Source organism: Cyclopterus lumpus, chromosome 9, assembly GCF_009769545.1.
Source record: "Cyclopterus lumpus isolate fCycLum1 chromosome 9, fCycLum1.pri, whole genome shotgun sequence".
In the NCBI taxonomy this organism is placed as follows: domain Eukaryota; kingdom Metazoa; phylum Chordata; class Actinopteri; order Perciformes; family Cyclopteridae; genus Cyclopterus; species Cyclopterus lumpus.
This window is the reverse complement of record NC_046974.1, coordinates 26118836-26133798: the sequence shown is the minus strand read 5'-3', so window position 1 is coordinate 26133798 and position 14963 is coordinate 26118836. Positions and strand designations below refer to the sequence as shown.

General features: G+C 44.0%; 1 protein-coding gene across 1 annotated transcript in view; it reads left to right on the top strand.

Moving 5' to 3' along the window:
- The window catches only part of unc5db (unc-5 netrin receptor Db), a 179853-nt gene that overhangs the window by 132888 nt on the left and 32002 nt on the right, over nucleotides 1-14963 (top strand). Inside the window, exons 8-11 of the mRNA XM_034541792.1 lie at nucleotides 395-427; nucleotides 3371-3556; nucleotides 9557-9919; nucleotides 13579-13663. Coding sequence (XP_034397683.1) covers nucleotides 395-427; nucleotides 3371-3556; nucleotides 9557-9919; nucleotides 13579-13663 — 667 coding nt within the window. The remainder of the gene's footprint in view (nucleotides 1-394; nucleotides 428-3370; nucleotides 3557-9556; nucleotides 9920-13578; nucleotides 13664-14963) is intronic.

Genomic DNA, 14963 nt, shown 5'->3' with positions numbered 1-14963 from the left:
TGCAGCCCTGCAAAAATGTGCAGATGACTGTAATTTTAATTTTGTTTTTCACAATATAGATTAAAAGAAAGTATTTTAGAAAAATGTGGGACTTAAATCCATCTTCAAGAAATGAACCATGTGTGTTGGACTTGTGAGAGGAGATCATTAGCCCACCCTTTGATCAGTTTGCACCTCACCACCTTTAGCTGTGGTGATATGAAGACAGTAATGATGCCTGCCTGGCCATTATGGGATGCTTTATGTATCGTCAAAGAGCACAGTCAGCAGAAAGGCTTCTCACTGCTCAGGGTGTCGGATCTGAGACCACACTTGTAAATGACTTCACAGAGGCCCGGACTTTAATCACCACTTTCTCTCCTCTTTGTCTCATTCTATCTCTCTGTCTTTGCAGATCGAAAGCTGCTACATGATGTTAAACCTCAAAGTGAGTCTTCCTCTGTGAATTTCTTTCATCTTCGACTACCACGACTGCCACTTATATATGTAATGGCCTGAATTCTGGAGGTAACGTAGATGATATAGTCTAAAGGAGCGACGGTGGTTTGCATTCATCTCTGGAAACAGAAGCTTTATGAATCACCCCGCCTAAGTTCACTCTGACCTGAGCAACTTCTGTTTTGACCCCGCAAGATGTGCTCATTACGCATTCATGGCATTAGTCAGCGGCCCACTTTTATGACAAGCGCGACGTCACAGCTTTGCTTTTTTGCTTTGAAGCGGGGGGAGACGTATTGGTTGTGACAAGGGAACATGTGCTACGTCGTGGAGGATTAATGGGTTGTAATCACTGCAAACGAGCTCATTTGACCAATTTACGCCGCTGTCCTCACCTTCCCGTGGCGGCTTTCAATCACTCGCCGGAGTCGGCCCGGCTAAGTGATTGTCAGGTGCCCGCTTGAGCGCTTTCGTTAACGGGCCACGTTATCGTGCCTACTTGCAGGCTTTAAGGAAAGCTCGGGTGATTGGGTGGGGAGGGTGTTAAGCTGGTGTGTGGCAAGTGATTACCCTGGTAGGAATACTCTAAATTAATTTTTCCTCTGATTCGTCCTTGTGACGACTAGTGACCACAGGCTGCACCGCATGGGCGCCGCCCGCCTGCCCGCTGAGATATCCATCGTAGCTATTGGATATAGACCGGCGGGTCTAAAGGCAGTTATGCTTATGCCCTCCATGTTAGCAGCTTGAATGTGATGTGTAACAGTTTAGAGTAACGGCTGGACATGTTCGTTTATGCCTATCTTTGGTGCATAATGTAGCATAGAGAGATGAGACAGATGGTCAGCTCCATCTTACCACTTGCCATTCTTGTTTCATTTCCATCCCGAAGCCAGACTAACACTTTGTAACTCCTGCCTGTGTTTGACCTTCAATGTCGACATAATAACAACATTGTCTTCCTCTGCTTTTCTTCCATCTCCTCCTCACAGGCTCTTTTTTAATACAACAAAGACAAGGATTTTTTATGTGGAACACATACGGAAAAAAAAAAAATTCTTCATTAGCAATGCTGCCTTCATCACAGTAAAAAAAAAGAAGAGAAAAACCTTATTTCTGGAGAAATCTCTGAAGACTTTCACATGCAGAGAATTCACAAATAGTGAAATGGGCTTTTATTCACTAATTAATTAATTTCCCCAGCTCTCCTGTTAATGTAAACTCCAAACTGAACTTTGCCTTGATGAATTCAGTATGATGTGTATTTCTACAGCACTAATTCAGTGGTCAAGATTCAAGAGACAACGTCAGTCGCTACACTTTGCTATTATCATTATTAATATTAATATTGCCAGTGTTTTTTTGAGGGAGTTTTTCCTGATCCGATGTGAGGTCAAAGGTCAGGGATGTCGTATGTGTACAGATTATAAAGCCCTCTGAGGATCATTTATAATTTGTGATTTTGGGCTATACAAAATAAATTTCATTCAATTGAATCTTCCGAGATTAAAGTAATTAATTGATGAGAAACAATCTCAGAGATTATAAAGTAAATTGTGTGAAACCGTCTGAATTCCTGTTATTATGGTAAGGAGGGTCCTGAAAGATACTTATCTGTCACGACCGAACAAAGACTTGAACCCAAACGCACGACTCGAGGAAAAGTTACAACAACAAAAATCGCAGTTTAATAAACTGGAACAAACAAACAGAAAATCAACATGAACAAAGACAATATATACACAGGGTGAGGGCACAGGTGGAAACAATCAGCAGGCAGACAATCAGACCAGAGGGGAAACACACAGGGGGAGGAACAAGTTGCCTGAAACAAGAGTCAACAAGAGTTGACTTTCAAAATAAAACAGGAAATCACGAGACAAGATGGACACAAGACACAAAAGTGATTAACTCAACACCGTTTCTTGGACATGACAGTATCTGTGTTTTCTCTTATGTTCATATTACACAATGACAACATCAGTATGCATTGTACTTTATCCTCATAATATTTTGCCAATGGGTTATCAGATAAATCTTTACGATTGCTATTTATGAAGTCCTCTCTGACCAGCAGCCTCTGAAGGTCATGAAAGATACACATGTTCTTTCATGTTCTTTCCATGTCCTCCTATGAACATAATAAATACTAATATTGGTGAAGTTACAGGCAAGTAGAAACATAAAACTCATATCTTCATAATCTATAAACATATTTCTTTGTTTTAAAATGTGTGATTGTTTTCTCGTAAACACACTAAATTAGCTTTTACCCTGAATATTATCCCTTTCCCTGGCTTCACAATTATTTCTGTTCAGGTACAATGGCCCTAATATGCTGTCGTAATAGGCTACTAATTTAACAACGATGGTTTGAAAGAGCACCCCACCAATTTAGCGTTGCAGTCATGGAACTTCGGTCTCACGAAGGACAGTTCAAAATTGATTTAGCAGAACCACAGTTAAGGTCTTCTATTCCACGCGCTCTTCTTCCTGGCGGTGGCTAATGAAGCATTGAGTCGCTAGTGTCGAGACGAGGTGTGGAGTGGGCTGCAGAGGTCTGCCGAGCTCACTCCACACCCGAAAGATGACTTTTCATTTTCAGAGTTCGTCTTCAACCACAGCTGACGCTGAGAGGGGCAATTTATCCTTTAGCCTTTGCTCAGCCATCTCTTGAGCCACCAAAGCCTTTATGAAACCTTTTTTTAATATGCACAGTAGCACTCCCCAACACTTGTAAACAGACTGTGTGGTGTTCCCTTTAATCTTCTATCAGGAGTAGGGCAAAGACAAAATGACTGGACTTTCTTATGGATTGGTGCTGTGGATTGTTAGGCTACGGCTGATAGGACCCCCTTTAATTATTTGAATACCCAATTGTAAATGAGAATTTACGGCAGCCCTCCTTTCTCATGTGTCTCGTGTGCTTTAGGTATGGACGGCTCCAATGACGTAGCTCTGTACTCGGGCCTGGGAGCCGGCATCATCGCCGTGGCGATCCTCGTGGTGGCCGTCATGCTGTACAGGAAGAACCACAGCGAGTATGGCGTGGATGTCATCGACTCCTCCGCGCTTACTGGGGGTTTCCAGTCTTTCAACTTCAAGACCACCAGACAAGGTAAGAGAGAGAGAGAGAGAGAGAGAGAGGGCAATAAACTCCACGGCGAGGACCGCGAGGCCAAAAAGGCAGCGTCATCGATGCCCTCCGCGACAGGGCCACGCCGGTGATTGATGATTGATGGCGTTAGCTCGCGGCATGGCATGCAGCCTCCCCATCTGCTTCGGATTTATACTTCCACAATCAGTGAAAGGACCTGTCCTTCTATTTTGATAGATCTGCTTCTCAGTTGTTGTGAAACAGGCGATAATCAATCTCCGGTGGCGGGTGGCGGGTGGCGGGTGGCGGCGCTCCACCCCCTCACCGCGGACCACACATTTGACTGTCAGGCGACCAATCTCCTCCATCAGATCACACTGGCCTAAACCACTGATGGAAAAATGTGAGGGGTATGGAACAGTGAACATCAATTCAAATTGTGTTGTGCACAGCAATAACTTGTGTTGCTCATGTGACTCGGGCTGTCCCGGCCAGCCTCGCTACAGGCGTTCCTTCGACTTGATGATTCGTATTTCTGGGTTAGCACAAGTGATAGCCGTCGTGGCGACGGGCAATCCATCCTCACCTCGGTGACAAGCCCTGCCGGGGCCCACACTGTGCCCTCGGCCACCCCCCCTTAAGAGTTGGTCGGTCAAAGCCCCGCCCATCACGGCGCTATCAAATGTGTGTGTTTGGGGGGGGAGCCGGGTCTACATTCAGCAGGTCATCAATCCTATTTAAATAGGCCAGCCTACCTGCTGAGCCCTCCGCCGGCCACAATCACTCCTTTCCATTTTCCTCCCCGTGGAATGTGGAACACTTCTTCAGCCCCGCTTTGCTTTGGAGGAAGTCGTGGAGGCATTTTATAATAACCTACTTCTGCCGTGATCGCATTGTTAACAGCAGGAAAGCACACACTTCCTCTAGAGGGGGGCGTCTCTAAAAGTGTGTTTAATTGCAAATATTAGCTTTATCATGGCTAATAATCACAAGACAAAAGACACGGTAAATACTACAAGCAGTGGGATGGCTCTGGGCTGTAGTGCTGAATGAGTCTTTGGACCTGACCCCTGTCTCTCCGCATTACTTCTCCTTCTGAGTGATTTTTAATCAGAAGCCCAATTCCAAACCTATCCCTCAAGGTATTCAACCTGAGGTACATTTCATTAACTTCTCTCATCTCGCCACTGCCATTCCATTTTCGCCGCGCTGTTCTTAAAGATGCACACTCAAGCGATAATCAGATCATTCTCCACTGGACCGGAGGAGGCGAGAGAATCCAGCAGTGATCGAATGTCAGCTGCAGAAGGGTAATGTCGCTCTGGAATAGCTGCACTGTAGGTTCGCTGTCACTGTTAGACTGTTTTATATATCATAGGCATATTGTCACTCTTTTTTCATGGAGCATGATTTTTGCAGCGATTATCTGAGAATGTTATTCCGTATTATATTTGATCATTGTTTGTATGCAGGTGCAATCGTGGATCACTAAATCTACTAATTAATTCAGGTTAATAATCGATGATCTAAATGTCTGGTGATCACCAAATCTATTCATAGCAGTGAGTATGTAGGATTAATTTCAGCATACAGTATTAATATGGCTGCAGCGACAATACAGTCTATTCACTCAACAATATGAATACCGTATGTTGAAATGAAACCTACATACTCACTGCTATGAATAGTGATCACCAGACATCTAGATCATCGATTGAAAAGCATTTGTCAAGTAAAAAGGGACAGAAATGTATTCTCTGTCTTTTATTCTTCTCAGAATGAATATGTATGGCAAACTGGTCAAACAATAAAAGACCATTTAAGATGGAACTTTCAGCTCTGGGAAACTGATCGAGATCTTTCCCTATTTTCTCCATTTACACTTTCAATCTGTAAAAAGTCTCGACACAAAAGACAGCACACGTATGTTGAAAAAAATCATAATTATTATTCAATCAATATTTGTGAACATGAGCTACTCTCTACCCTCTTAAAGCCAGAAACCAGAGAAGTGAGTGTCAACCTTAAAAAGCTCTGGAGCCGCTCCATCGACAGAGGAGGAGGCTGATTTAGTGACGGCCTCTTTTTAAACCCAAATGAACGTTATTCCCGTGCACAGAAACCGTCGATATATTCAAACTTGATTGCTCTCAGTGTCATCAAGTCGTTGCCTTCGGAGCACACTTTGTCCTTGACCAGTCACAAATTTGAGTTCAGCACTAGTTTATGAATATGAGAGGAAGTCGTTCACATTCACACATTTTTTTGGACCGTGATAGTAATACCACGTCATAAGAGTACCACGTCATAGGAGTACCATGTCATAGGAGTATCACGTCATAAGAGTACCACGTCATAGGAGTACCACGTCATAGGAGTATCACGTCATAGGAGTACCACGTCATAGGAGTATCACGTCATAGGAGTACCACGTCATAGGAGTACCACGTCATAGGAGTATCACGTCATAGGAGTACCACGTCATAGGAGTATCACGTCATAGGAGTATCACGTCATAGGAGTACCACGTCATAGTAGTAACACGTCATAGGAGTACCACGTCATAGTAATACCACGTCATAGGAGTACCACGTCATAGGAGTATCACGTCATAGGAGTACCACGTCATAGGAGTACCACGTCATAGGAGTACCACGTCATAGGAGTATCACGTCATAGGAGTACCACGTCATAGGAGTATCACGTCATAGGAGTACCACGTCATAGGAGTACCACGTCATAGGAGTATCACGTCATAGGAGTATCACGTCATAGGAGTATCACGTCATAGGAGTACCACGTCATAGGAGTATCACGTCATAGGAGTACCACGTCATAGGAGTACCACGTCATAGGAGTACCACGTCATAGGAGTATCACGTCATAGGAGTATCACGTCATAGGAGTACCACGTCATAGGAGTATCACGTCATAGGAGTACCACGTCATAGGAGTACCACGTCATAGGAGTATCACGTCATAGGAGTATCACGTCATAGGAGTATCACGTCATAGGAGTATCACGTCATAGGAGTACCATGTCATAGGAGTATCACGTCATAGGAGTACCACGTCATAGGAGTACCACGTCATAGGAGTATCACGTCATAGGAGTACCACGTCATAGGAGTATCACGTCATAGGAGTACCATGTCATAGTAATACCACGTCATAGGAGTACCACGTCATAGGAGTACCACGTCATAGGAGTATCACGTCATAGGAGTACCACGTCATAGGAGTACCACGTCATAGGAGTACCACGTCATAGGAGTACCACGTCATAGGAGTATCACGTCATAGGAGTACCACGTCATAGTAGTAACACGTCATAGGAGTACCACGTCATAGTAGTACCACGTCATAGGAGTACCACGTCATAGGAGTACCACGCCATAGGAGTACCACGTCATAGTAGTATCACGTCATAGGAGTACCATGTCATAGTAATACCACGTCATAGGAGTACCACGTCATAGGAGTATCACGTCATAGGAGTACCATGTCATAGTAATACCACGTCATAGGAGTACCACGTCATAGGAGTACCACGTCATAGTAGTAACACGTCATAGGAGTACCATGTCATAGTAATACCACGTCATAGGAGTACCACGTCATAGGAGTACCACGTCATAGGAGTACCACGTCATAGTAGTAACACGTCATAGGAGTATCACGTCATAGGAGTACCACGTCATAGGAGTATCACGTCATAGGAGTACCACGTCATAGGAGTACCACGTCATAGTAGTAACACGTCATAGGAGTATCACGTCATAGGAGTATCACGTCATAGGAGTATCACGTCATAGGAGTATCACGTCATAGGAGTACCACGTCATAGGAGTATCACGTCATAGTAATACCACGTCATAGGAGTACCACGTCATAGGAGTACCACGTCATAGTAGTAACACGTCATAGGAGTACCATGTCATAGTAATACCACGTCATAGGAGTACCACGTCATAGGAGTACCACGTCATAGGAGTACCACGTCATAGTAGTAACACGTCATAGGAGTATCACGTCATAGGAGTACCACGTCATAGGAGTATCACGTCATAGGAGTACCACGTCATAGGAGTACCACGTCATAGTAGTAACACGTCATAGGAGTATCACGTCATAGGAGTATCACGTCATAGGAGTACCACGTCATAGTAGTAACACGTCATAGGAGTATCACGTCATAGGAGTACCACGTCATAGGAGTATCACGTCATAGTAATACCACGTCATAGGAGTATCACGTCATAGTAATACCACGTCATAGGAGTACCACGTCATAGGAGTACCACGTATGCATGCCTTTAGAACATAGGTGTAGTTCCCCTTTAAAACAATACACTTACTGCACATTTAAAGATGTTCTCAAGATGTTTCAAAAGGAGAGAAATTGCATGTTGCACTTTTCTCCTCCTGCCATTTGTTTGAAATGGATGCCCGCACTGCAACGCTGCTCACGGGGCAGTGCTGCCATGAGATCAGGAGGCACGGTCTCAAAAGCAAGTTGTATTGATTCAGTGATCTGTGCACTAAGCGCCGTGTTCACAGCGTGTGAAGCTGTGACTTTACAGTTTAAGGAGGAATTTACTTTGACAGTTTGCCACTTTGCTTTTAGATGTGTGCACATCGCAGTGAAAAGTGAACCAGACTTAATGATTAAGTGGTTAATCAAGAACAATAATGAACAGATGAATCAATATTGATTAGCAGTTTGAAGCCCTAGTCCTGATATGGAATCTGAATAGGAGAGACAGCACAGTAGAACGGAAAAGTCGTACATTTGAAAGATGAAAGATCAAAATGCATACTATAGTATAATAATAATAATAATAATAATAATAATACATTGAATTTATATAGCGCTTTTCAAAACACACAAAGACGCTTGAGTATGCCATACAAATGTCACTGTAATATAAAAAAAAGTAAAACTTCCATTTAAATATGATAGAGAGAAGTCATAGTTTTTTTTAAAGGTAGTATAGTATAAATAGTATAGTATCAAGACAAAAGTCTTCAAATGAATTCATTTCTGGCGTATTCCATATTCTGATTTGTCAGGAATTCCGTTTGGGAAGACGAAGACAGCAGAAAGAGTTTTGAAGACCAACACCCCCCAAAACGTCACAAATCACATTTGCGGTAATTAATGATTTCCCTAAAAATAAAACAGCCTCTTAGCCTCCCGCCTTGCACCCCCCACCAGGCAACAGCTGGGCGGCAAGGACTCGGTGACTTCGTCGTTATCTTGGCCCGGTTCGCCCGGGGGCCGCGCCCCTGAGTCTGCCAGATCCACGAATGGCCACAGATGAAGACCCCCCCTCCCCTCTTGCGCCCCTCCCCAGGCCGTTGGCTGTTGAGCAGCCACCTTACACCCCTCCTGGCCCTCCCTGCTGTCCTTCAGGAGGACGACTCGTGGTCCAGAAGAGCTGACTCCGGCAGATGGGTTATGGAGATCAAGCTGCGTAATTAAATCTAACGCTCTGACCGTGGCTCCGAGCCCCGGACCTTCTGTCCAGGTTGTGCTCCCGAGCCCTACCTCTGATGCGCACGGTCGCCCGCCCCGGACACGCCGTTTTAATTGGTGCTGGAGCGTCGCCGGTCAGCTGCGGGGCATTTTACAGAGACGTGGCTCTTGATCCGGGTTTGAACTGGATTAATGTCGCCTGAGGATGTCCAGGAATTTATTTGAATCTGCTATTTCTGCTTCTTGTACAATAGTAAACTACTGTATTGTAATCATATTTAATCCATGCAAACTGAGCGGTACCTTTTCCTTCTTTTTTTTCTTTTGTCCTTCCTGCCGTGAAAAATGTAATGAATTCTTGGCACATTTTTCAGCTTCTCAGCCATTTTATAATGTCAACTTTTACTTTGCTAAATTAAAAAAATTAAAAGCTGTTGACCGTATTTAATTGGATCTGGGACAGCAGTGAATTCCATTATCATGTGTGAATACCTTACAGGAAACCTCCAGGTGACTGTGTGGCTGTCTCTCCGTCTCTGCAGGCAACCCTCTGCTGCTCAACTCCTCCATGCAGCCCGACCTGACGGTGGGACGGACGTACAGCACGCCCCTCTGCTTCCAGGACAGCACGGACAAAGAGCTCTTCGACCCCCTGCCGGACATCAAGGTCAAAGTTCAGAGCTCCTTTATGGTTTCGCTGGGTGTGGCCGAGCGGGCGGAGTTCCACGCAAAGGGCCCCGCCGAGACCTTCCCGCGGGACCTGAGCCGGGACTACAGCGCCATCGCGGACAGGCGCAAGAAGGGCCTGCTCACCCTCAACGGGCCCTTCAGCGCCGGCAAAGAGCAGCTGAGGACCAACGGCGTGTTCGGCCACCTCGGGGGACGCCTGGTGGTGCCAAACGCCGGTGAGCTTCACAGGAAGTAGATAAAAGTGAAGCGTTTCTTCTGTTGTGTCGATAATGAAAACAGAAGCTCACACAGCGTGCTCTTGGTCTCCATAACGAGAGGCTGCAGCAGCTGCTCGTTATGGAAGCCGCTGTCAACGGCTTCCCAGAATGCCTTGCGACACAGCAAACATCTAACGCGTCCCCACCATGTTGTTCTCCCTGGTGCTCGAACGATCAACGATCCGCTGTGTGCCCATCAAGACAGTTAGTTTGTCTTTGTTGTGTTTAGTCGGCACACGCACACACGCACACACACACACACGCACACACACACACACACACACACTCACACACACGCACACACACACATACACACACGCACGCAAACGCAAACACATACACACACACACACACACGCACACACACACACACACACACGCACACACACACGCACACACACACACACACACACAGTGGTGCAGTGAACTTTTCTCAGCTGTAGAAGGTGGTAGACTGTCTAAAAACGGATCTAAATCAGGGGCTTCCAAAGAGGGACAAAGATTATTAAACGTGAAAACCAATATGTTGACAGGACCTAATCAGAGAATGAACAAATAACATAAATAATGTATTAATACATCGACAAAGTCATGAAAAGAAAGGATACTACATTTAAACGTAAAAATGAAATACCATTTTTTTGTTTTAAATCCGCAAGCCTTTTTCCTGAGCCTGTAGTTCCAAAGACAAATCAACCAGGAAATATGCTTATTTGCTTTGTTGCGCGATAAAAAGATTGACACCACTGTCAAAGTCTCTAAGCTTAGCATAAAGCATAAAGACTAAAAACAGGGAAACTCTGTTCAAACATAACAAAATCCACCAAACAGCATCTCTCAAGCTCATTAATTAGCATGTTCTAACTTGTTTGTTTGACTATTTCTTTGACTTCCTGAAGTCATACACTGGTTGCCTGGCAACCCATTTTGAGTAAAACTTTGACTTGACCCCGTGAACAAACTCTTCACACACAGCATATGACTCTGGTGGGAAAGCACACTAAAATCCTTTGTATATAAAATATGAGGATCAGCCTTCAGTGTTCTTCAGGTTGGTCAAATCCAGCGTGGTACTTTGTTATCAGCAAAAGCGCCACCAGAAGAGCTTACGGGGTTTCTGTGAAAGGTCACGTCGTCTGTATTGAAAACGATACTCTGGATGTTGTACAGATACTCGCCTATGACCAGCTTCCTGCAGTAGATGGCGGTCGGCACGCCTTGGTTTTGGAGCAGCAGCTGGGAGTACAAGCGTGGGGGGAAAAGCAATGCAACTGCACTAATCAGAACATGGGTGATGTTATGTATATATATATATATATATATATATATATATATATATATATATATATATATATATACTGTATATATATATATGATATTAATGTTATGAACCTAGACACAAGGGCGTTTGATGTTCCGACGTTTGGGATGTCCACAACAATTGTAAAGCAGAACTAGTGGTTATTTCTTCCATGGTGGATGGCGGAAATGATAACTGTTTCCATGGAGTGGCACCTCTAAGGCGCGAATGAAGCGAATGAACCACAACTTGTCAAGCTGTCGGTGTGAACCCAGCATTAGAATATTTCCCCTGCTGTGCCTTGACAGCGGACATCCCTCTCTGACAGGAAAATGCCTTCACAGCCACGAGACTCCTTTGATAAAGCAGTAATAACAGGGAGAACATGCAAACTCCACTAGCCACCACACGCAGCCCATAGTAATACGATAATGATATAAAAATACTTTTATTCAAAATAAGGTGGCCACTTGAAACACGTTCCACAGCAGTGCATTACTTGACTCGCGTGCTTCTTCAAACACGTCATCTGCTGCGGGTCTCAAAGCGGACTATTGATGAGGACCTCATACAACCCCACTAGAAAAGCATCAGATCTATTTACCTCTCTCCATTGGGGATGTAAGTACCTCAGATGTTTGCTGCTCAGCCTTCAGGAGACACTACAAACATGACGGGGGAGAAGTTGAAGTAGTATGAGTGAACCCTAGCTCGTCAAAAGTTGGTGCTTCTCTAAGAATGTTCTTTCTTACTATTAAGGCATCTTCTCAGACCCTATATATCGCACGCCGTTGCTAAGATACATCCATCTCGTTGCCAGGGCAGGTAGCTGTTTGTTATTCCTCCACATACTCGCAGGCCAAACGGGGTTGCTCTGTCATCGAGTCCCGCCAACACAAATCGAGGAGTTTTTTTTCGCCGACTGTTGCAGTCGTCGCCGGGACAACAGTCTGTGCACTCGCGGACTGCTCTGTGGTGCACGCCGCCGGCGAGGTGAAATCAGCCGCCCTTCGGGCTGAGGGTCTGAGTGGATGAGTCCGTGCTGTCAAGTGCAGCACTCACACAGGCTGTTCTGCAGGAACCGCTATTCATTAGAGGGAATAGCCATCTGCAGTAACCTTAGTGATATGGAACCTAAGCAGCATCGGTGCAGTTGGATCGGCAGTTCATAACAGTGGATTTACACACACTATAAAACACATATTTCCTCACTCACCCATCCACAGAGATTGTTTTACCTCAATAGGTTTTGAGATGTCAGCCTCCGTCCCAAGACAGAGATGTAAATATGTAATGCAGTTCAATTCAAGAACGTCATGAAAAGTAACGGCAACATCTTTCTCCGGAAACAACCTTTCCGGGTCACTCTGGATAGTCCTGAGACCACACTTTGAACATTTCAACTACTTTCCACTAAAGAAATAGTCCAGAGGTGTGAACAGATGAATAAAACACGGACCAGGTTATTATGCTGAATTATTATTATGATTCTTGGGATTTCTACCCGACACGACAACTGGCTTTAGGTTAAATCACAGCTTTTGAGCACATGGGGTTTAAGAAACGATGAGCTTTGGTTCCAGACCACACACACGTGTCCTTCAGCCTCCTGGAGTGACGGCGTGAAGTCAAACATGTCTGTTCTCGGGATGTTTGGGACCCTGACATGACAGGGCGCCATTGTTTTCACTCATAATAACGATGTTGAATATGTTAGCCTATTTATTTGATCCTGACTCTATTGAATCTGATATATATTTAGCCTAACTTGTTCTGTGAATTGATAAATCCACGCTGCTGTCCGTGGAGCTGAAGTAGAAGACACGTTTTTAATTGAGAACTTTTTCATCTTGGCTCTTTAATATTCTCGTGTATACAGATCGCCTCCTGGTCACATTCATATTATTTTGTAATGGTAACAGGTTTTGGAAGGTAATAACCATCTGTGTATTTATTTAGACTTATTTTGAGCAATGAGCAGACCAGATACCAATCCACAGTCAGAATCCCGATGCTAATGACTATGCTTACACCTGCTGCTACAGCACACTAATAAATACATCCGCCTTCACTTTGTGATATATTTATGATGATTAGTATGTGCATGCACTAAGATCAGTGTTTCCTTAAAATCACATTGCTACTAAAACTGTGTTGACTTTATTATTTTAAATGTCACGGTTGATTCTAGGAAAAAGAAGCTCTCATCAATATTCTGATAACCCCTCATGTAAGACATGCTGTGAGCCCTTCTTTTCACCTCCGCTGTCAGGCTGCTGGAGTTGTCGCTGTTGACACATTTCTGTGTGTTTTTCCAGGGGTCAGCCTGCTGGTGCCTCATGGAGCCGTGGCTGAAAATATGTCCTGGGAGATGCACATGGTGATCAATCAGGGAGAGGCAAGGTGAGGCCAGAGTTTACCCAAATATCATTTTGAGCATCTATCCGCCTGTCAGTCTCCCGCTATCATATCATCCATCTCGGTTGACTCTCCATCCTCCGCCCTGTTTCCCTCTAATTATTTACCATCTTCTGGTTCTTTCATCACGGCTGCAGCGTTCGTTTGATAAGACCTTCACCTCTCAGCGCTCGGTTGTCTCGCTGTCACACGCAACCGAAAAAGATCTGAATTACAGATGTCACTCGCAAAAGCAAAACCTGCAAAGATTGTTGGAACACTGACCCGAAAATGTGTGAGTCCGTCTCTCAAAAGGTTCATTGGTTCCTCCTGAAGACGTTGTTAACAACTCACATATCCTTTTCATGAAAGGCTGTGTCATTTCCTAAAACGGAAACGTTGCTCAACAAATGGAAATCGTGCATTTTTTGAGGACTACTTTCAGTGGCGGACTAATAAAGGGTCAGGGTCTTTCCTGGCTCATAATGAGGCGGAGGTGGTACCATCCTGATCACCTGCACACGCGTGCTGAGCTAGTTGTTTAGTCAATGTGCTGACCTGAGGTCAAACTGTTATGCTGTGTTCACACCCAACAGATTTTACAGATGATGCTTCGCGGAAAAAATGAATACGCCAAATGTGCCTTATTCACGTAGAAATTAGCGTGACGCCGTGTCGCAAAAGCCTTCCTCCTGTCATACGAGATGGCATTCGGGCATACGCGTTAATGACCGGCGGATGACAATATTAAACTATATGTAAAACTTCAGACAACGGGAAAAAGAAGACGAATTATCACCTTCTCATATTTGTCCTTATCCTGTAACAATTACTAATAAGTAATTGATTAAAAAAAGATAAATTGCTAATGCCAGTTGTTATTAGCTCTTTCTACTTTAAGTAGGCTGCTGGTTGTGTTTGCTCACAAGCATAAAGAAATGCAAACATGGCGTATGTGTACCTATGTAATCCAAAAACATAAAGGGGACTTTCTCATTTTGATCACTTAGTTTCAATTGTTGCCTCCATTATTATTATTACTATTATTATTATTATTGCATTATTGTTGCTGTTGTTGTTATTATTATTATTAGTAGTATTAGTAGTATTAGTATTGCATTATTGTTGCTGTTGTTGTTATTATTATTATTAGTATTAGTAGTATTAGTATTGCATTATTGTTGCTGTTGTTGTTGTTATTATTTTTACTATTATTATTATTGCATTATTGTCGCTGTTGTTGTTGTTGTTATTAGTAGTAGTGAGTGGTTGTAGATGCAGCACTAACATATTGGTAAAGAACCAT